This window comes from Trachypithecus francoisi, unplaced genomic scaffold (genome assembly GCF_009764315.1).
Source record: "Trachypithecus francoisi isolate TF-2019V2 unplaced genomic scaffold, Tfra_2.0 Lachesis_group21, whole genome shotgun sequence".
NCBI lineage: Eukaryota > Metazoa > Chordata > Mammalia > Primates > Cercopithecidae > Trachypithecus > Trachypithecus francoisi.
In genome coordinates, this window is record NW_022681467.1 from 52113300 (window position 1) to 52137328 (window position 24029).

The 24029-nt window shown below is 43.7% G+C and overlaps 1 protein-coding gene across 3 annotated transcripts; it reads right to left on the bottom strand.

The window, feature by feature from the left end:
* Positions 1-312: 312 nt before the first annotated feature.
* AURKA (aurora kinase A) lies at positions 313-24017 on the bottom strand. Of its 3 annotated transcripts, none has more exons than XM_033186798.1 (9): positions 23889-24017; positions 19897-19943; positions 18003-18279; positions 16028-16082; positions 14432-14623; positions 12844-12982; positions 4545-4693; positions 1399-1573; positions 313-1254 (listed from the first exon to the last, which is right to left on the bottom strand). In XM_033186798.1, exons 2-9 carry the CDS (start codon positions 19936-19938, stop codon positions 1072-1074), a joined length of 1212 nt encoding a protein of 403 aa, XP_033042689.1. In that variant the 5' UTR covers positions 19939-19943; positions 23889-24017; the 3' UTR covers positions 313-1071. The 3 variants fall into 3 exon arrangements, with proteins under 3 accessions (XP_033042689.1, XP_033042690.1, XP_033042691.1); XM_033186799.1 differs by having other exon boundaries at positions 23875-23991; XM_033186800.1 differs by lacking the exon at positions 23889-24017 and adding an exon at positions 23699-23826.
* Positions 24018-24029: the final 12 nt, after the last annotated feature.

Genomic DNA, 24029 nt, shown 5'->3' on the forward strand with positions numbered 1-24029 from the left:
ACGATAAATCCTGACATACCTGCTGTCCAGTTTCCTGCACTGAGCACTGGCCGTGCAAGCAGATTTCTCTACTAGCTCTAAGTTCAGCACTTCTACTTTTCCTTCATCACGGTCACTTTCACCGTAACTTTAGTCGATAGACAGACAGCAAATATATAAACACTATATATAACGAAGTATTAGGAGTACGCCCAACAGGAGATACCAGAACAGGCAGGACTAGAAGAGGGCGAGACCTGCTCCTCTCTGCCCCTGCTCATTTCCAGGCTAACAATGAACAGATGGTGGAAAGAATTACACAGTACTCCACGCAGACATAGATACTTATTTGCATATTTAAAGTTTACACACATGCCATGACTCCAATGTTTTAAAAAAATAAGGCTTAACAGCTCTGAGACACACGGCCTCTTCTGTATCCCAAGCATGTCTCTAAATGGAGGTAGAGCACATGTTCCTATTTTACACACACTTATATGGGAGATAAGTGGTTAAGGAGGACTAGAAACCCAATCAGGCCTACCAGGGTGCTGGACAGACACAGCATTCCTAAGGGAATGCCACCAGAGAAAAAATACACGTCTGTACAAATATCTTTATTTTCATACTTAAAAAGAATCACATACTCATTCCAACAGCTTTACCAGGCATGGCCAACCCAATAAGTTACACACTCACTCAGGGACTTGGAAGGTTATTGCACAGCTCCTTAACTGACCGGGTCAGGGCAAAGTGGTCACTTTCCCCACCGCCAGCCTCTGGATTTGCCTCCTGTGGGGACACCGTGCCTGGCACAGGCTGACGGGGCGGCTGCAGTCGAACCTTGCCTCCAGATTATGAATCAGCATAAGTAGCACAATTCTCATGGCTATTTTCACTTCAGAGTGTCATGTTTATTGATGTGGAGCTTTCTGAATAGGGAAGTTAAGGCACACCTGCTCAGTAAAACAAATATTTCTCGTAGCGTTCTAGATTGAGGGCAGCAGACAATGGTAAAATAAACTTCAGTAGCATGTTCCTGACAGGTTATACAGTAGCCCTGGCTCAAGGATTTCTCCCCCTGCATGATTCCTAAGACTGTTTGCTAGTTGACTCTTTGTTTTGGCAATTTGATGGTTTTGATGAATTTGCTGTGATCCAGGGGTGTTCAAGTACTTCTCTGAGCATTGGCCTCTGGCTGGGATTATGCTTCAACAGTCTTGAAATGAGGTCCCTGGCTCCCTCTGTTACAAAATCAGGGAAGGTGAATTCAACCTGGAATACAACAAATGATAAAATATCACAAAACATAGGTTAGAGAGATCAAATAGTATAGATATTCAGATCTTGGCCTGAAGTTCAGGCTGATAAGGAAAGAATTACAGCAGATGTGCTGGGTCCTTTTCAGTTGCATCTTACCCGTGATATTCTTTTATAGGTCTCTTGGTATGTGTTTGCCTCAAAAGGAGGCTTCCCAACTAAAAACTCATAGCAAAGAACTCCAAGGCTCCAGAGATCCACCTTCTCATCATGCATCCGACCTTCAATCATTTCGGGGGGCAGGTAGTCCAGGGTGCCACAGAGAGTGGTCCTCCTAAAAAGAGGGAGGCTCAGGTTGATGTGCTTCTGGTTTTATGATCACAACAGCTGCTAAAAATCACTGAAGATTCTACTAACACTGAAGACTTCCCCTGGGCCAGATCCTATGCCCTACGAAGTAGCTACTATTATATATTCCCGTAGGAAACATGAAGGGAGGTGTGTAAGGTCACACAGCTAGCCACCAAGCTTAACCCCAAATGTGCCCAACTCCAGAACCTCCCTGAATGATCTAGAATGTAAGAAATTGAATGTATCACTACCATATAAAAGTTGCCATGCAGAGTTCTCTGCAAATACGATTTGGAGTTCTATATCTGCATGTGGATATTACAGATATGCTAAGAATCTTAAGAGCCTGGTCACAATGACAAGACACTAGAAACTGTCCCGTTGTAACAGCACTGGGATGGAGATGTAGATACATGCTGCCTTGTGATAGACCCTTGGTATGAGAGATGCTGAAATTTTGAGGGTGGCCTATGAAGTACTCTTGCCAAAAATATTTAACTTGGCCCGGCATGGTGGCTCACGCCTGTAATCCCAGCACTTTGGGAGGCCGAGGTGGGGGGATCACGAGGTCAGGAGATAGAGACCATCCTGGCTAACATGGTGAAACCCCGTATCTACTAAAAATACAAAAAATTAGCTGGACGTGGTGGCGGGCGCCTGTAGTCCCAGCTACTTAGGAGGCTGAGGCAGGAGAATGGTGTGAACCCGGGAGGCAGAGCTTGCAGTGAGCCAAGATCGCGCCACTGCACTCCAGCCTGGGCGACACAGCGAGACTCCGTCTCAAAAAAAAAAAATTTTTTAACCTGAATCTCTTCAGGCCCTGAGACCTCCATTCCAGTTTTCAGCAAATACAGGGAATAAAGGTCCAAGTTAAGTAGCAACACAATCAGAAAAGTCCTCTTTAAAGTGGGAGACTGGTCTGGCTTAAGACCACAGAGACAATCCAATACAAAGCATGGGCCTTGGTTGAGTTCTGATTTTACAAACCAGCTATAAGATGTCATACACAGGCCGGGCGCGGTGGCTCAAGCCTGTAATCCCAGCACTTTGGGAGGCCGAGACAGGCGGATCACGAGGTCAGGAGATCGAGACCATCCTGGCGAACATGGTGAAACCGCGTCTCTACTAAAAAATACAAAAAACTAGCCGGGCGAGGTGGCGGGCGCCTGTAGTCCCAGCTACTCGGGAGGCTGAGGCAGGAGAATGGTGTAAACCCGGGAGGCGGAGCTTGCAGTGAGCTGAGATCCGGCCACTGCACTCCAGCCCGGGCGACAGAGCGAGACTCCGTCTCAAAAAAAAAAAAAAAGATGTCATAGACAATAGGAGAAATTTGAACGTGGACTAAATATTAGATACTGACAATGCTGTTAATTTTCTTAGGCGTGATCATGGTTCGAAGTATATAGGAGAATATCCTTATTTAGGAAATGCATGCTATTATAGTGCTGAAGGTGGAAGCATCATGATGTTTGCAACGTATTTTCAAGTGTTCACCAAAAAAGTAGATGCAGCCAATCTGACTAAATGGGAAAAACTGCTGAACGCAGGCACTGGATAGACAGGTAGGCCATCAACTACCAATTCCGCATTTCTGTCGGTTTAGGTTTTTGTAATGAAGGTTGGAAAAAAGCTGGGGACAGCAGGCACCAAACCAGAACAGTACGTGTGGTTTTGTATTGCTTTGTCACCAGCTGCTCTTCACCATAGATGCTTACGCTGTCACAGCCCTGGTGCTGTGTTCAGCCAGGCCTGGCACCCATTGAGCACACAGTCACCACTGAATTGTGATGTAGAATTAAGAAGCTACCACTCTGGTCATCTAACCCCTCCATCACCACCAACAGACTGAATCCGGGGCTCTCAAACTGAGGCAATAACCAGGAAATGATGATGATTAACATCTGGGATTCGGAGTGAAGTGACTATCAGTTATGTAAGTAATCTTTTAAAAAAGCAAGAAGCCATCTTTTCTATCACAATTCAACCAGTTAAAATAGTTTAACTCTGCAATTCCATGAAGCCTATAATTCTTTATTCTGGTTTGTCTTACCAGGTAACAGCTCCCACTAAAGACAACCAGTTTTTTTTAAAAAAAAGACTGCAATAGCAGATTCAATGCATTGCTGGGAACAATTAGAAGTGCTCTGTAACAAAAGCAAAGGATTTCTCCCTCACATATAGTCTATTTTAGGCTATACTTTTTTTTTAACTAGCTTGATTTTAAAGTCATCTGGCTATAATTTGAGTCCTCCAAAGTTGACAAACCTTGATCGGTAGATGTATGTTTTAAAATGCCCCACTTCACGTGAAGTTTCAAAGCTTATTTAAACTCAAATTTAAAACAGTAAAGATATCGTAGTTCATGTGGAAAGCTCTTTAAGATTTGAATTGTTTTGAGATTGACATCTCTGCTTCAGCTGTGAGAGGGGACAAGAAAGGACTATCCCTACTATTGACAGAGGCAGACCAAAGAGAATCTCTCACCACTGCCCTCAAAGCTCCACCAAACTAATTTAGTGTTTCAGGTTCCCTGATATGACCTGCAGTCTGAGCACTAGACCTTTGTTGGTGCTGTCCTCTGGAACATCTCCCCATCTCCTCATCCAGGAAGCCGCAGAGGTGAAGAGTTCCTCCCCTCAACACATCGGCACTTCACCCCTGTCCTATACTTGTCCTCTCTGTTGACTCATTCATCCCCTCATTAGCCTCTAAGGACATGAAGCGTCTTTAACCCTAGGCCTAGAACACTGTTAATAGCCCCAAATCACCACAGAATAAAATTTTCTTGCAAACCCTAGTTTATTATTAAGCCTAAATTACTCCAAGGTACTTCTGGGTTAGCTACCTACCCCTCTTATAGCACAAAATCTACACTAAAATATTTTATATTGGGCTCATGATTAGCTCCCAGGGCTTTGGTAAACCAAACAACTTCCACCTCTAAAGTTACATACCTGGAAGATGGAGCATGTACTGACCACCCAAAATCTGCAATTTTAAGCTCTCCAGCTGATCCAAGAAGTAAATTCTCCGGCTTAATGTCTCTGTGAATAACTCTCTTTGAATGACAGTAAGACAGGGCATTTGCCAATTCTGTTATATACTGTTAAAAAAAATATTGAAAGCCTATGTTTTAGATTTTATATAACACAAGTTAATATTAGACATCTCTTCTGAAAGGAACACAACATAGATTTAACATAGTTTGCAGGTTTTGGCCACAGTGGCTCACACCTGTAATCCCAGCACTTTGGGGGACTGAGGTGGGAGGATCACTTGAGCCCAGGAATTCAAAGCCAGCCTGGGAAACATAGCAAGACTCCATCTCTGCAAAAAAAAATTTAAAAATTAGCCAAGCATGATGGTGCATGCCTGTAGTCCCAGCTACTTGGGAAGCTGAGGCGGGAGCATCACTTGAGCCCAGGAGGTCAAAGCTGCAGTGAGCCATGATCACACTTCAGCCTGGGTGACAGAGTGAGACCTTGTCTCAAAAAGGAAAAGACAAAACAAAAAACACATTTTGCAGGTTTTAAAGCAAGCATTGTAGAAATTATACATGAGTCTATACACACACACACACACACACAGAATCAACTGAACCAATTTATAGTGGTTAGCATGAAGTGAAATTACCCAATGTTTAGTTATCTCTTTGCTAATAAAGCTGGTGTGATGTTGAAAGACAGAAAAGACATTCAGCTAGTTAGAGCTAGCTCTTAGGTTGGTGCCATTTCAATGCAAAACAGTTATTTCTGCATCAACCTAACAGTTACACCCCCATACGGCAACAAACGGCCCCGCAGCAAGGAAGTAAGGCAGTGCCGAAGAACTGGTACAAATTAAGGATTCAGGTGTGTAAATACTGCCTTTTTCTTTTTTAGAAAAAAAAAAAATTAACTTTTCGAGTATAGTCAATTCCTTTCTTTAAAACCAAGATCATCCTATGACAGAAGAATTTGTTTAAAGCCAAAAATTTACTTCAAGAATATCAGGAGAAAGAAATTATCCTGAACAATAAACAGAAACTAAAAAGCAGTTGCACTGACATATTAAATAGCATGTTAAATTTTGGATTACACTAAGTCAGCATAGAAGTACATAAGCAATCAGTCCTTTTGTTAATTTTATTTCCTTAAGTTACTATCTTTTTTTTTTTTTTAATAGAGATGGGGGTCTCGCTATGTTGACCAGGCTAGTCTCAAACTCCTGACCTCAAGTGATCCTCCCATCTCAGCCTCACAAAGTGCTAGGATTACAGACATGAGCCACTGCACCCTACCGAGTTACTATCTTGTAAGAAAAGTTTTCCTGGCTGGGCGCCTGTAATCCCAGCACTCTGGGAAGCCGAGGCAGGTGGATCACCTGAAGTCAGGAGTTCAAGACCAGCCTGACCAACATGGTGAAACCCTGTCTCTACTAAAAATACAAAAATTAACCGAGTGTGGTGGTGCATGCCTATAATCCCAGCTACTCGGGAGGCTGAGGCAGGAGAATTGGTTGAACCCGGGAGGTAGAGGCTGCAGTGAGCCGAGATCCTGTCATTGCACTCCAGCCTGGGCAACAAGAATGAAATTCTGTCTCAAAAAAAAAAGCAAGAAAAAAGAAAAGTTTTCCAGTCCCTATCTCTAAGATTTAGCCAACAAGTCTAGTATGTATGTATATTATTTACTTATTTATTTTTAAGAGACAGGGTCTCACTCTGTCACCCACCCTGGATTGCTACGGCATGATCAGACCTCACTGCAGCCTTGAACTCCTGGGCTTAAGCAATCCTCCTACCGAGTAGCTGGGACTACAGGTGTGTGCCACCATGCCCAGCTAATTTTTAATGTTTCTTTTTTTTTTTTTCTTTGTAGAGACAGAGTCTCCCCATGTTGCCCAGGCTGGTCGCTAATTCCTGACTTCAGGTGATCCTCCCATCTTGGCCTCTCCAAGTGCTGTGACTACCAGTGTGAGCTACCATGCCTGGCCCAGAATTTATTTTACCATACAGATAACTGTTTGAATATTGAAAAAATATATTTAGCTCTGCCTAAAGTTTGAGTTTCCTTTCTAAAGCAATTGCTAGACAGGATTGAACATTATTTTACATCAAAAAGGTTTACTAAACAGATGAGTAAACACCAAATGTCACTGGCAGAAAAAAACACTTTTCATTCTTTCAGTCCAAAGCCAGAGATCAGAATTCAGACCACAATAAACTGAAGGCAAATACAAGAAAGCTGCTCTTCTGACTACACTGACTTTGAGTTGCTGATGCTTTCATTGCACACATTCAAGTTCAAGAGGGCAATGGACTCCACTCCTCCAGTCATTTCCAGACAAGAAGCTATTAGTTTCACGACAGCTCTCTGGCACTGCCACTCCCTCCACACCTCACATGTTGTTAGACTGCAGGTATGGATAGGTCACTGACGTGTCACTACAATTAGTTTTATTTGAATTCGTCTGAAAAGGAAAACAGGTACATGCATATTCATTCTAACTGCAAAGGAATCTAGACAGAAATCTTTCATTTTCTTTCAAATAGCTATCTGCTTACACCAAAACTCCACCTAGATTGAAGCCTTGGGTGTGAGGAGAGAAAACAGAGAAGTAGTACCATGTGTAATTTTCTACTGTTGGTATAAGGTGAATCTTTTAAAATAGGATATCAATATCAGAAACTGAAGAAAAAGATTAACTGACCCAAAACAACAAACTCCAACCCACCGTAAGCAAGATGACAAGGAAAAAACCAAGGGTAAAACGTGGGCACCTGAGGCAGTCACTACCATTAATGAGCACAGATTTCCTTATTGAGCTGTAAGAGAAAGCTGGCCCAAAAGCTGAACTCAAAGAAATATCAATTGCCAATTAAATAAGAAGCTGATTTGTTTAGCTAATATTTAAAAAGCGAAGTAGAGATCTGTTTCTCCTTAGGAGCAGCACAAACATTTAAGATTCAGTCTTTAAGTGTAAAACAGCATGTCATTGTTGCAGAGACAAGGCCAAAGGACCATATGTCCACAGCAGCGTGATTTCATCAGACACTGCAAGGAAAACTACTTGAATTTAAATGCCATGTACATCAATGCCAAAAACAAAGAAAACTAATGTCCACGCTACCCAGAGATCTCCACCAAGAAACAGAAAAAAAATCAAAGTAACCACCATCCAACATGCTTTATCAAGCTGTCAAATCCGGTAAGAAACGGCCCAAATTAAGACTCTTCAACTTCTTAAAACAAGTAATTTTAATCACTTAAAAAAGGAAAAGCACAAAAAGCACAATCATGAAAGAAAAAACTGACACATTTGGACTTTTATTAAAAATATAGCCTGGGAGGCCAGGTACAGTGGCTCACGCCTGCAATCCCAGCACTCTGGGAGGCCGAGGTGGGCAAATCACCTGAGGTCAAGAGTTCAAGACCAAACTGGCCAACACGGTGAAACCCCATCTCTACTAAAAATACAAAAATTAGCCAGGCGTGGTGGCGCACGCCTGTAATCCCAGCTACTCAGGAGGCTGAGGCAGGAGAACTGCTTGAACCCGGGAGGTAGAGGTTGCAGTGAGCTGAGAACCAAGATCACGCCACCGCCCTCCAGCCTGGGTGACAGAGAAAGACTGTCTCAAAAAAAAAAAAAAAAACCCAACAACCTGGGCAACATGGTGAGACCATGTCTATACAAAAAATACAAAAATTAGCTGGGCGTGGTAGCACCCACCTGTAGTCTCAACTACTAGGGAGGATCAGTTGAGCTCAAGAGGTAGAGGCTGCAGTGAGCAGAGATCGCACCACTGCACCCCAGCCTGGGTGACACAGTGAGACCCCTTCTCGAAAAAGTAAAACAAAAACAGCTTTGTGAAAGACACAGATAAGAGAACGACAATACAAGGCATGCATTGGGAGAAAATACTTGCAAAACATGTGTGACAGATGACCTGCATCCAAAATATACAAAGAACTCTTAAAACTCAAAAAAGCAAAAGATTTCAACAGGTGCCTCAGAGACGATACCCAGATGGCAAATAAACCCATAAAAAGATGGTCAAGGCTGGGCGCAGTGGCTCACGCCTATAATCCCAGCACTTTGGGAGGCAGAGGAAAGCGGATCACAAGGTCAAGAGATCGAGACCATCCTGACCAACAAGGTGAAACCCTGTCTCTCCTAAAAGTACAAAAATTAGCTGGGCATGGTGGCGCATGCCTGTAGTCTCAGTTATTCAGGAGGCTGAGGTGGGAGACTCACTTGAACCCAAGAGGCAGAGGTTGCAGTGAGCAAAATTGTGCCACTGCACTCCAGCCTGGTGACAAGCGAGACTCCATCTCAAAAAAAAAAAAGGGCCGGGCGCAGTGGCTCAAGCCTGTAATCCCAGCACTTTGGGAGGCCGAGACGGGCGGATCACGAGGTCAGGAGATCGAGACCATCCTGGCTAACATGGTGAAACCCCGTCTCTACTAAAAATACAAAAACTAGCCGGGCGAGGTGGCGGGCGCCTGTAGTCCCAGCTACTGGGGAGGCTGAGGCAGGAGAATGGCCTAAACTCAGGAGGCGGAGCTTGCAGTGAGCTGAGATCCGGCCACTGCACTCCAGTCCGGGCAACAGAGCGAGACTCTGCCTCAAAAAAAAAAAAAAAAAAAAAAAAAGAGATGTTCAACATTGAATGTCGTTAGGAAACTAAATCAGAACAATGAGATACCACCACATGCCCATGAGAATGACTAAAATGCAAAACACTAGGCCAGGTATAATGGCTCACTCCTGTAATCCCAATATTTTGGGAGGCATGAATTACTTGAGACCAGGATTTCAAGTCCAACCTGGGCAACAAGGCAAAACCTTGTCTCTACAAAAAAATACAAAAATTAGCCAGGCACGGAAGCACATGCCTGTAGTCCTAGCCGCTTGGGAGGCTGAGCTGGGAGGATTGCTTGAGCCAGGGAGGTTGAGGTGGGTGATCACACCACTGCACTCCAGTCTGAGTGACAGTGAAACCTTGTCTCAAAACAAACAAAAATCCAAAGCACTGACATCAAACGTTGGCAACTATGAGAAGCAATAGGATCTCAATTCATTGGTTCTGATACCATATTACCATTGTATAATGGTATCGGAATTGTTAACCAGCTGCCCTGTGGGAACCAACTTTATCAATTACAGTGCTTATGTGAACTTCCTTAGGCCTTTGTCTTATAGAGTCCACTCATTTCCAAAACTGCTTGGATCAACACTTTACCCTCACACCCTTTAGTAAGGTGGTTTCCTACATTTGTAATGCAATGTAAAATAGAATGTAGAAATTACTCTGGAAGACTGACAGTTCCTCACAAAGCAAAATAAAGTCTTACCGTATAAGCTGACCATAGCACTCCTAGATAGGTGCCCAACTAATTTGAAGACTTATGTTTCACAAAAACCTGCATGCAAATGTTTATAGCCAAAACATAACTGCCAAAAACCAGAAGCAGCCAAGATACCCTTCAGTAGATGAATAAACTGAGGTACTTCCATATATTGAAATAATTGCATATGATTTCGTGATAAAAAGAAATGAACAAGCTCTCATGCCTCCAAAAATATACAGATGAATCTTCAATGCATACTGCTAAGTGCAAGAAGCCCATCTAAAAAGGCTACATACTGTTATGATTCCAATTATATGATATTCTGGAAAAGGCAATAGAGACAGTAAACAGATCAGTGCTTGCCAGAGATGGAAGGGTTGGGAGGGATGAGTAGCTGAGACACAGGATTATTTTTCAAGAGCAGTGAAACTATTCTGTATATCGTAATGGTGGATACATGGCATTGTGTATTTGTCAAAATTCATAGAACTTTACAGCAAACACACAAAAATCAATCTCAGGATATGAAAATGTAAATGATTCCATCCTGGGCAGGCAGATTGTGACAAAAGAATCTCACTGCATTACAAATGTACGAAACCATCTTACTAAAGGGTGTGAGGGTAAAGTGTTGATCCAAGCAGCTTTGGAAACTAGTGGAGTCTTTAAGACAAAGGCCAAAGGAAGTGCACGTAAGTACTCTAATTGATAAAGTTGGTTCCCATGCAGCTGGTTAACAATTCCGATACCATTAGACATGTATATTAAGTAAAGGATGGTGGGCAGTGAAATCCAGGTTTCTCACTTGGAGTGGGAGTTTACAGGTAAACAGGAGGAAGTTAGAATGAAACGTGGTAATGGATTCAAGTTGAAGACATCGGTATGAATTCACGGTATGCTTGATGAAGAGACAGATGGATACATCTATACACAGATTACTATCCACATATATTTCCTTGCTCTGTCAGCTGAAAGCCTAGAAGTAGTGGCGCCACAGTAGCAATGAGTACAGGTGCCCAGATCTTGGTTTATAATAGCATTCTCCAAGAAGAGGAACCAGGGCTCCTTGGAGAAATAGTTTGATTCTAGGACAGGAGCAGGAAATATACAAGATGAGGCTTTAGCATCTTGTATCAGAAAGTAAAGAAGTACAAGGCCAGGTGTGGTGGCCCACACCTGTAATCCTAGCACTTTGGGAGGCTGAGGCAGGCAGATCACCTGAGGTCAGGGGTTAGAGACCAGCCTGGGCAACATGGCGAAACACCATCTCTACTAAAAATACAAAAATTAGCGGGGTGTGGTGGTGCATGCCTGTTAATCTTAGCTACTCAGGAGGCTGAGGCAGGAGAATCGCTTCAACCCAGGAGGCGGAGGCTGCAGTGAGCGAGGACTGCACTACTGCACTCCAGCCTGGGCGACAGAGTGAGATTCCATCTCAAAAAAAGAAAAAAAAAAAAAAGTAAGGAAGTGCGCACGTGCACACACACACACACACACACACACACACACACACACATACAAGACAAAACTGCAGTGATTTTCCCAGGAACCTGGTAAAAGAAAAAGAGCAGGCCAGTGCGGTGGCTCATACCTGTAATCCCAGCACTTTGGGAGGCTGAGGCAGGCAGATCACAAGGTCAGGAGTTCAAGACCAGCCTAGCCAATATGGTGAAACCCCTATCTCTACTAAAAATACAAAAATTAGCCGGGCATGGTGGTAGGTGCTGGTACTCCCACCTACTTGGGAGGCTGAGGCAGAAGAATCCCTTGAACCCAGGAGGCAGAGGTTGCAGTGAGCAGAGGTTGTGCCACTGCACTCCCACCTGGGCAACAGAGCGAGACTCCATCTCAAAAAGAAAAAAAGAAAAAAAGCTCCCAGTGGCCAAAGTTGTAGCAATCTGAACCACAAAATAAAGTACTGGATTATAGCTCAAGGGATAAAATAAATACCCAGGAGTCTACATCTTTAAATAAATGATGAAATAAATAAGGGAGAACAGCCTTATTCTGGCACAGAATTCCAGATAATTTATGGAAATACTCCATCCACTCTCTACTCCTTAAGTGTGGGCTATTCATAGTAACTTCCTTTGAAGAAATACAGTATGGAAAGGAGGGAAAATAGTAACTTTACAGTGGAGAAACCAGACAAACACTCTCTCAGTCAGAAGATCAAGCTGACATCCACAGTTAAAAATCATAAGAGTTTACATCCCTGGTATGTGATAAGAATGCACTTTACCTCTGATCTCCCCTCAAAACCCCATAAGCCCAATTTAATCATGATAAAAATTAAGAAAACCTGAATACAATGTGGACTTAACAGTTATATATCAATATTGGTTCATCAGTTGTGACAAATGTACCATATTGATGCAAGATGTTAGTGGGAAAATTAGCAGGAAATTCAGTGTGGGGTATATGGGAAGTCTCTGTACTGCCTTCACAATTTCTGTAAATCTAAAACTATCCTAGCCAGGCACAGTGGTGTGCACCTATAGTCCCAGCTACTCGGGAGGCTGAGGTGGAGAATCACTTGAGTCCAGGAGTTCTAGTCCAGCCTGGGCAACATAACAAGACCCTGTCCCTTCAAAAAAAAAAAAAAAAGAAAAGTAAAAACTATTCTAAAATTAAAAATCTATTAAAGAAAATGAGGGGGACTATCTATATACATTATATACATTTCCATAGAAAACAGCTGTGCAAACTAGGCACAAAAGCAGACACAACATTCTACCTGGTTCTAGACTTTATCTGTACATATGGTACAACTAAGCTATTTTGATTTTTCCACTTCAAATATTTGATATTAAGCTATCCTTCCGTCAAGACAACACCCACTCTACTATAATGAAAGGTACACTGCTATGGAGGACAGGTATACAGGAATCACAATTAGCCTGGACAATAAATGAACACTTACAGTAGCAGTTCTCTGCTCATCAAACTTTGAAAGTTTCTGAAGTTCTCTATAGACTGTTCCAAGTGGTGCATATTCCAGAATTAGGTAGACTCTGGTAGCATCATGGAAATAACCATACAGTCTGAGAATATTAGGATGCCTGCAACAAAGGATAAACATTCTAACACCTGGTTTGGAGCTGACAGAAGACTATGTACTAAATGTCAAACAAACTCTGCATGTAAAACCAGTGGTGTTTCCCATGAAACCACACTCCAAACTCCACTTGAGAATCTGAAACTGTAAACCCACTCCAAGAAAAATACATAGACCCACATTTCGTTTTACAAGCATTTCAAAGTATTAATGGGCCTCTGGTTTAGTTAAGACTATTTCCTTCCTTTAGGCACCTTTATTCTTAGGAGGAAAATTCAGCTGAATATTAATTATCTACATACCAAAAAAAAGGACATGGCCAGGCACAGTGGCTCACGCCTGTAATCCCAGCACTTTGGGAAGCTGAAGTGGGAGGATCACGAGGTCAGGACTTTGAGACCAGCCTGGCCAATATGGTGAAACCCCGTCTCTACTAAAAACACAAAAATTAGCTGGGCTTGTTGGTGCATGCCTGTAATCCTAGCTACTCAGGAGGCTGAGAGAGGAGAATCACTTTAACCTGGGAGGCAGAGGTTGCAGCGAGCTGAGATCACGCCACTGCACTCCAGCCTGGGTGACAGAGCGACACTCCATCTCAAAAAAAAAAAAAAAAAGAAAAAAGAAGAAAAAAAAAAAAAAGGCATTGCCACAGTAGTTTGATACCCAGACACTGTGACAGATAAAAGCAGTGATCAGTAATGGCAGTAGATGGGTGCTGAGCAGACTGGGCAGGTGCAGACTGTGGCCAGCGGGAAGCAGGCAATGGGAAGCACAGCCCATGTTAAGATGCCTGCCCCTCCCAGCCCCAGCCAGGTATTGCCAGGTAGAGACACACCAGGCCTGATGTGGCCAGACTTGAAGTATTAGCATCTGACTCAAATCTGAAAAACACTGAAAGGAAAAAAAAAAAAAAGGAAAAACAAAAACCCGCCAGCCCTAGTCAACCTGCAGGTGGCTGCTCACAACCCCTGCATACTTCAGAATAAGGGGTGCCGTTCCCCTTCATTATCCACCAAAAAGACTTGCCCATATAAACTATTCCATTAACAAAACATTAAATCCTCAAGTGATTTTTCAGGATCAGAGTACTTAAGTGCTCTTTGAAAGATGACAAGTTTAATCATTTTTTGTGGTACTATGAAAAGCAGGCCCTCTAAAAAATAAATTTATGCTTTAAAAAAAAAGAAAAGAAAAGGAATACAATTTTATTTTAACATGAAGAGCATGGAGAATCACAGGAGAATGATTATAACCCAGTGCGGCACAGAAGCTTATCTAATCTTTTTCATAAGGGAGCGGGAGGTGAGGAACGCGGGCGGGGGGGGGACATGCGTTTGAGGACAGTGCCTCATAAGAGGGAGTGCACGGACCTGGGCAGGGGAGGCTGACATTACAGAGGGGGAGGGGTGCAGCATGGGTGAATATTGTTTTGAACATGAACCTGAAAACTCACCGAAGGTGGGACTGTATTTCTACTTCTCTTCTGAGCTGATGCTCCACTCCGGCTTTCTCCAGCTGAGCTTTAAATAACACTTTAAGAGCCAGAATAAACTTGCTTTGTTTTTCTCTTGCCAAATAAACATTACCAAACTTTCCTTTACCCAGAGGGCGACCAATTTCAAAGTCTTCCAAAGCCCACTGCCTCCTAGGAAGGAATTTGAACATTTTAGAATGTGAAGAAAACAAAGCTTTTCTAACAAATTCTCAATGAGTAGTAGACACATTCTATAAATAATTTTATATTCCAACTTGTACTCAATATGCATCCTCAGCAAGAACCAAGGCAACAGCCACTATCAAAGAGCTGCCGCAACATGAAACCCTGACGTCCCTAGCTGCCATTAGGTGTGAAGAGTCAGTGACAAGGAGCAGTCTCGGGTTTTAGATCTGAAGCACTCTATGGGAAAGGTCCCAAGCCCGTACTATGCTCAGAGGAACAGGCCCATGACAACGCTGAAGACCATAAAAAGGATAAGTGACCAGAGAGGCAGGAATGCTTCTGGACCATCTGGGGGCCTGTTTCAAACTAACCACAGCCGCTCCCTCCAGTCCCAGAGGTGCTCACTCTCTCTGGGTGGAGAAGCACTCTGGTGGTGGGCACAGAGCCTCTGTTACTAAAGGAAGCAGGATGGAGCCCACAGGCTAGCTGGGGCATGAGAACCAGTGGATTTAGACTCTTAGCCCCTGTTAGGCCGCTAGAAGCAAAAGTCTGTGGGTTCATTCCTCGCTCCTCCTAGTATATTCTAGAGTCCAGATAGTTCAGAGACTAAGAGTAGGCTTTTAGAGAAGCCCTGGGGAAGACATTACAGCCAACCTTTATAATAAAGAACTAAAACTATAATACTGTCAAAACCCTCAGTCATATATGACTATACAGTTCTGCAACATATTCTATTTTTTAAAAACTTGCACTTTTATACAATAAAAAAGTACAGACACATAAACCATATGAAGTGGTTACTTCTAAGGACAGAGAGGAACTTCCACACGTTTCTGTAACAGATTCATACAAACTTTTTCTAAATTTGAAATGCATTTGTTGTTTTTTATTTTGAGACGGAGCCTCCCTCTGTTGCCCAGGCTGGAGTGCAGTGGCCAATCTCAGCTCACTGCAAGCTCCGCCTCCCGGGTTCACACCATTCTCCTGCCTCAGCCTCCCGAGTAGCTGGGACTACAGGCGCCTGCCACCAGGCCCGGCTGATTTTTTGTATTTTTAGTAGCGATGGGGTTTCACTATGTTAGCCAGGATGGTCTCGATCTCCTGACCTCATGATCCGCCCGCCTCGGCCTCCCAAAGTGCTGGTATTACAGGCGTGAGCCACCACGCCTGGCCTTGAAAGCCATTTTTTAAAGCACTTGAGTCCCTAGCAAAATACCTCAATATACAAAATTCCTTTTTTTTTTAAGATTGGAAATCTGGAAACATACATATCCTCTAAATGAAAATAAAGGCCTCATTTTTTTCCCCAAGAGTTCCCATAACTAAATTTGCAACGAAATGATATATTGTAGTAGAACAGTACAGAACTTTGTAAATAAGCAAGCTTACTTTTTTGATTCTTCATTTTTCTGTTTTGATGCCAGTTCCTCCTCAGGATTATTTTCTATATGGAATAAGTTAAAAACCTGTTTTTAGAATAACGATATAGGATAAGCTAAGCTGTGAATAGAGGTGAATCAAAGAATTGGTCACCAAAATATTAATGGTATGTCAAGAATGATAAACCAGGTTTTTTTTTAAGTTTTCCTTATAGAAAAAAGGACTATACACCCTGACTTCCATCATGTGAAGTCTTTACAGAATTTCTAAAGACGGGCAGACGTATATATAGACAGGTCCCTCTCTGATGATTAAAGGCAGACTATGAAGGTTCCTCTGAAGCCTCAGTTTCCAAATGAAGAACTTTTGTGGCAGAATTACCAATCTTCCCATACATGACAAGCTGACACCTCGTCGCTTTTCTCCTTACTAGGTGGGCCAGCCAACAGTCTATACCCTACATACAAATTATCACCAACATGTAGCAAAACATAAGCCAGCCACCCTCCATTATATTAGTTGCCAAGGGGAAATATAAAAATAAAAGCCACCAATTCGGCAAAATGCACAAGGAACAGTTGTGTAGCAGAGGACTGGGGTAACTATTTCATTAGCCACAAGAACATACGGAACATTTCCACCGGTCTGTCTCCAACATCGCAAACTCGAACAGCACATGATGGTCTGCTCAGATATTTGGATGCAGGTCCAAACTCTTCCTCCAGGTGCCCCTGTCACATGTGCACCCCTCAACCCCCAGTTCACTAACTCAGTTAATATCAATTTAATCACCATCCCTAACTCCTCTTTACTCATCTTTCAGGTACAATTTATTGCCCAGTTCTAATGAGTCTGCATTGTAAATGAGCTCTCAAATTTGTGTGCACCTCTCCACCCTGGCTTGTCTTTGGATAAGTTAACTGCTTCTGAGTCTTAGCTTCCTCCTCTGTAAAACTGAGTTAATAACTGGCTACCTTCATGAAGTGGTTACAAGGATTGAATGAGATGACGCGGATGAAGCACGCACTTATCTCAGAGCCTGCAGGGAATGAGCACTTGACAGTTGGTAAATAATAGCATCTACTGTGCTCCACACACAGCAGGTTCTTGCCATCTCTGACCTCAACCCCCTTCCTGTCTGGTACTCCTAAATCTAGCGTTCTACTCCAATTTATTCAGTACTTCCACAGTCAACTTTTTTTTTTTTTTTTTGGGATGGAGTTTTGCTCTCGTTGTCCAGGCTTGAGTGCAATGGCGCGATTTCGGCTCACCACAACCTCCGCCTCCTGGGTTCAAGAGATTCTCCTGCCTCAGCCTCCCAAGTAGCTGGGATTACAGGCGTGCACCACCACAGCTAGCTAATTTTTTTAGTAGAGATGGGGTTTCTCCATGTTGGTCAGATTGGTCTCTAACTCCTGACCTCAGGTGATCCACCTGCCTCAGTCTCCCAAAGTGCTGGGATTACAGATGTGAGCCACCACGCCCGGCCTTCCACAGTAAACTTTCTAAAAGGCAAAGTTCCCTTCTAAGTTCAAAAAACCTTCAGTAGCTTCCAAATGCCCTAGAGATGAGGCCCCATTCCTTACCATGGCCAGCAATGCCCATGGTGACCTCACCGTAGCCTGCCTCAGTTCATCCACTTCTCTGGATTTCCCCCAAACTTTAGATCTCAGTCCCTCAAGTCACTTACTACAAGCACCCTACATCCAGACCCACTAACAAGCAATCAAAAGGACACCAATTGGTGCTGTGTCCTCCCTGGGTGCCCCACTCTTCCAAGAGAGTGAGAATCAGGTCTGTATTTTTAGCATAGATCTGGCCCATGGGCAGACACTGTTACTTCAACTCAGACACCATATTTTCTCCCCATCCTCAACAGATATAAAAGCTAAGGTTCCAAACAGTAACTGCAAATATATACACTTGCTTTTTTAGCAACAACGACAAAGAATGACCATCCAATGAGTCTCAAAAGCTAGTTTACCAGGTGCCGACGGCAGGGGCTGCTTGCTCTTTGGGGTATGACTCAGTGGCCTGGAGACAGGATGAGGTACACTGGTTGCCTGCAATTGCTTCTGCTTCTGATTCTGAACCAGTTTGTGACTGGAAACAAGCTTTTGTGCTTGCAAAGGAACACGCTGGGAAGAATTTGAAGGACACAGGACCCGCTGAGCCTGGCCACTATTTGCAGGTAATGGATTCTGACAAGGAAATTGCTGAGTCACAAGAACACGTTTTGGACCTCCAACTGGAGCTGCAGGCTAGAATGGAAGAGAAAATAAACTTTCTGGTATTCGTGAACGCAAAAGATGAATATTTTGAGAATTTCCAAAGTTTGTTCTCTAGTATAGCAAAATAATGAATGTCACGGATAAGAGATGAAAGGGGAAAAGGTATTTTAATCAGTACTTCCAGAGGATAGTTAGTGTGTGGCTAAGAATACCTGAATGATACTTTCTACCCCTCCAACTCCTCACCCCTAAAAATCATGCTTTATTAACAAATATCCATTAATGAAGGAGACAAACACTTCCTAAAATTTCTCAAGAATTTGAAAATAGACACTAAATTGTTATTTGGCAAAAAGCTATGATACAAAAACTTTATGCCAAAATCTCAGTTCCATTGAAATTTCTTTGATAATATACATTTAAGAAAAAGACCAAAAAAAAAAAATCTGTCAAAACGTTCAACATTGGTTATCTTCATGAAGTTTTGGAAGAGTCTAAGTTTTCATATGGCCAAGATTTTCCACAATAAGCTTATTACTATACTATTAATTAACCAATGTTTCATTTTCCAAGTACTGACAAAATGGACTTGAGCAAAAAACTGTGACAAAGAGGAAACAAATGTAGGCACTTCAAAAAGTTATTACTAAAATGTGTTATTATTTTTGAGATGGAATCTTGCTCTGTCACGCAGGCTGGAGAGCAGTGGCATGATCTCAGCTCACTGCAACCTCCACCTCCCAGCTTCAAGCAATTCTCTGCCTCAGCCTCCCGAGTAGCTGGGACTACAGGCGCACACCACCACACCTAGCTAATTTTTGGTATTTTCAGTAGAGACGGGGTTTCACCATCTTGGCCAGGCTGGTCTTGAACTCCTGACCTTGTGATCCACTTGCCTTGGTATCCCAAAGTGCTGGGATTACAGGCGTGAGCCACCGCACCCAGCCTTGAAATGTATTATTTATACGCCTGTAAGTACTGTATTACAAGCTTAAATAGTTAAGTTAACTCTAACACCCTCAGCTAATCAAACTAAAAGGGGTAGGAGGGATGAGATTTCCTTCAGCTTCAACAGCTCATTGTAAGTGAGGGGCAAGTGCTAGAAATGAAAGCCTAAAAGTCCATCCCCAGCTCAATGGTATGAGTGCTCTACAAAGACAGGGTGTTAAGACTTCCAAATACAAAGTCAGTTATTCCTGAAATGAGTACACCATCCACAACATAGTAGGCATTCAGACAAAGAAATCTAAAGAAACATTTTAAATGTAGAGCAATTTTTTAAATAGCCGTTATCATAGGAACTGAGAATCAAATACAGTAATTCAAGGTAGCCTTTTCTAATTGTTTTATATTTATGGCCAATTTTAAGTTTTGGACTCCTGCTGGATGCATTATTACTATGATCTTGCATACAACAGAGGGATATAGAAACTTAAGCAGCCAATTGTAAGACAAAGCAGAACAAAAAAGCTACTCTAAGAATCAGCAAAATGTTACTGAACATAAGAAAAGTGACTCATTTATATCCAGAAGCACAGTAAGGGATCTACATTTATAATCCAAAGTAAAGGCGGAAAGAATTCCCAACAAGACCAACTTCCATGTGGGTTTATAAATGTGAATGAGATTACAGATTATTCAATTTACCTTAACAGGCCCTGAGATGCAGTTTTCTTTAGATCGGTCCATGATGCCTGAAAAGAAAAAGAAGAGCCTTTGATTTGAACAAAGCCACCTGCTTAAAGTGTTGCTGCTTGATAGGCAGCGTTACAGTTCCCTGATCAAAAGGCCTCCACAACACACAGGATTTTACACTTTTTGTCCAAATGAAGCTAATGAGGGAGGGACAGACATGTGCTTTCCCGGCAAGGCCAACCTCCCCATGGGCACTGCATCCCATCCTCTCTCACAGAGTCTTCACTCCTGATGGTCTTGCGGCTCCATCATCTCTCTTCTAACGGATCACTTCCATCCCTGTGCAGACTGCTGGCATACCTGCTACCTTAAAAAAGTCCTCTTTAGGCCGGGCATGGTGACTCACGCCTGTAATCCCAGCACTTTCGGAGGCCGAGGCGGGCGGATCACCTGAGGTCAGGAGTTTGAGACCAGCCTGGCCAACATGGTGAAACCCTGTCTCTGCTAAAAATACAAAAATTAGCTGGGCGTGGTGGCAGGCACCTGTCATCCCAGCTACTTGGGAGGCTGAGGCAGGGGAATCGCTTGAACCCAGGAGGCGGAGGTTGCAGTGAGCCGAGATCATGCCATTGCACTCCAGCCTGGGGGACAAGAGCGAGACTTTGTCTCAAAAAAATAAAATAAAATAAAATAAGATAAAATAGTCCTCTTTATTCTATTATCGTTGCTAACCATGACCCCCTCCTCTCCAACAGCAAAGCTCCAGAAGAACCGTCCACACTTGCCACCTCTACTCCTCCTCTCCCCTCCCCTGAGCCCATCCCCACCCTGCTTTTTTGTCTCCACCACATTGTCAGGCTCATGGCTGACACCTACTGTTGCCAAACCCAAGGGTCAATTCCACCTTCCTCGTACTTGCATCCTCAGCAGAATCCGACAAGGTTTATCACATCTTACACCTTTTTCTTCACTTCACTTCTAGGTTTATCTACCACCTAGTCCTATCTTTCCCTCCTTGCTGGGTCAGTCTCATTGTTGCCCAATCAAGGGTCTGGGGTGACTCAAGAATGAGTCCCTGGACCCTCCACTTCTCCATCTACACCTTCACAGGAATCCATATCACCCAGTGCCTCAGCTCTAAATGCCTTCATGAGGACCACTTAAAGTGCATCTTCTGCCCTCATCTCTCCTTGGACTATCAGACTTGGATATCCAAAGATTTGCCCAGGATCTCCCAGAAATGTCTGCCAAGCACCTCAATCCTAACATATCCAAAACCGAACCACCTCCCTTCTCCACTTCTCACTTCCCTGTTCATGGGTGTGCCCTGAGCTCAGGCCTAGAACGACTTCTCCATCTCCAATTACTCCCTAGCTGAGTATATCCAGTCTCTTTGCTTTCAATACCATCTACAGGCTGAGGACTCCCAAATATTCATTCTTTAGCCCAGACCTCTCCTCTGAACTCCTGATCTACATTTTCTACTTTCTATGCAACATCTGCACCTGATTATCTGAGAGGCATCTCCATTTTAACATGTCCCAAACAGAAGTCCTAATCCCTCCGCACTCTCACCTCCCCAAATCTAGTCTCTAGATATCCTCATCCCAGTTGATGGCAAATCCACCCTGCCAGTTGCTCAGGCCAAAAGCCTTGGCATAATAACCCTTTAAGAGGTTCTCTCTCTCTCAAACCCCTCATCTAATCCACGAGCATATTCTGTAGGCTCTGCCTTCAACATCACTGCTCACCACCTCTACTACTACCACCTGGTCAAACCATAATTCTCCTTTGAATTTTTTGCAACGGCCTCTCAATGGCCTCCCGACTTCCAACCTTACCCCATTATGGTCCATTCTCAACACTGAGACCAACAATCTCATTAACAAGTCAGATGTGTTGCTCCTTGGTTCAGAAGACCCCCATGGCTCCCCAACTCAATCAAAACAATGCGAACTCCTAATCTGCATAGACAGGCCTATTTAAGTCTCACGGAACATGGACCCTAACTGCCTCTCTGACTTCATCTCTTCTTGTCGACTGTGCACTAGCCACACAAGGCTCCTTTCTTTCCTCAAACAAGTCCCCTGCCATAGGCATTTGCACTTCTTGCTCCCTTTATTAGGCTTTTCCCCCAGGTGTGTAGTTCAGTCTTTCACTTCACTGAGGTTTCTCTTTTTTTGAGATGGAGTTTTGCTCTTGTCGCCCAGGCTGGAGTGCAGTGGCGCAATCTCGGCTCACCCGCAACCTCCACCTCCCGGGTTCAAGCAATTCTCCTGCCTCAGCCTCCGGAGTAGCTGGGATTACGGGCATGCGCCACCATGCCCAGCTAATTTTGTATTTTTAGTAGAGACGGGGTTTCTCCATGTTGGTTGGGCTGGTCTGGAACTCCCCACCTCAGGTGATCCACCCGTCTCGGCCTCCCAAAATGTTGGGATTACAGGCATGAGCCACCGTGCCCGGCCTTCACTGAAGTTTCCTATCGAATGTCCCCGCACTCCAGCCTGGGCAACGGAGTGAGACCCTGTCTCAAAAAAAAATTAAAATGACCCTTTTACAATTAAGCAAATAACTCCATGATGAAGCCAGGCCCAGACTACAGGTGGGAGCCCTTATAAAAAACAGTGGGTAAGTCAAAGTTAATAAACAACAGCAAGAAATGCCCACTTGTGTTAATCAAACATTTAATTTCACACATGCTCTAATGCTTTACTTCCCTTACAATTACAAGTAGCAGCCTAATAAGATCACAGAGGCCTAACAACATTTATTTAACACTCTTCTGACAGAAGCTACAGGCATTTGCTCCAATTTATTCTACTTTTCTTTCTAGGGAAATTGAATAACAAGCAGAATGGAATAAGATTCTAATCCAGAATTCTGGAGACGACGCCAATAAGACTGCCCTTCAGGTGACTCTAATCTGCAACCAGATGACTTTCACAGGATCTATTCAGTTCAAACCAGAAATCCTACCACTCTGAATAGAAAAGCTGTTAGGCTAATAGCACAGGAGGTTTATACGGGTTTATTCTTTCCTCCTTCAGACCTGTGCATGTCTGCAGAGATGAAGGGAAGGACGAACTGAGTAGGTTGCTAAAAAACGTTTAATTCAAGGGACAAGGAAGGTTAAGGAAGAGGAAGAGACATTACGAGTTAAGGGCAGTGGCTACGTCTACCTCAGCCGGATGGATCTTAGAAATGGAGACTCTGAGGCCCAATCCCAGGTCTAAGAAAACAGATTCTGCATTTTAACATCCCCAGACGATTTGCATGCACCGGTCTGCATCCCTAGTTCTCAATGAAATCAAAGAATCATCTGGAGAGTTTGCTAATAACTAGACACCTGGGTCCTATCCCTCGGAGATTCTGATTTTCCGGGCTCTCGGTGGAGCTATATTTTTAATAAGCTCTCCAAGTTATCCCGATATAACTACTCCAAGGTCTACGGTCTGAGAAGTACAGACCGGGAAGGCCTCTGCAAGGAGGTTCTCATTCATCAATTCACCCACTCATCCAGCCAGGGCAAGGGCCTTCCTAGGCTATTCTATCTAAAGCTGCCCCCGTTAAACCGCACTCCTGCTTTTCCTTTATAACACCCACCGCAGTTGCAAGTTCTCCGTACGCTTACCGTCTGACTCCCTACCGCCTAGAACGTGAACTCCAACACAGCACAGACCTGTGCTTTTCTTACCCAGGTGATCTCCGAGGACAAAATCCAATCTGAAGCCCACCCGCACCTCCCGCGCGTGTCAACACCACTCAACAAACCCCTTCTGCCTCTAGCTGTAATAAGTAACAAGCAGTGTCTTACAGGGCGCCTCGGTGCCCAGGAGCGGATGCAAAGGCACTGGGCGGGCACAGGGTAGCGCCAAGGACACCCAGGGACGGAGGAACCGAGAGGGGACTTCACGCTCCGCCACTCCGGCCGGCCGCCCCTTGTCCCCGCCGCCCTCGTCGCCACTGAGATATCCCCCACGGTCTACCCACCCGTCGGCTCCCACCTGCGACCCAAGGACCCGAGTCTTCCAAGAGCTCAGCCGTTAGAATTCAAAGGTTCTTCTTTTTAAATAGGAGTTAAACCCTCTAGCCAGAAAGCCGATTGGCCTGCGCTCGAGCGAGGCTGCCTTGTGATTGGTTGACAA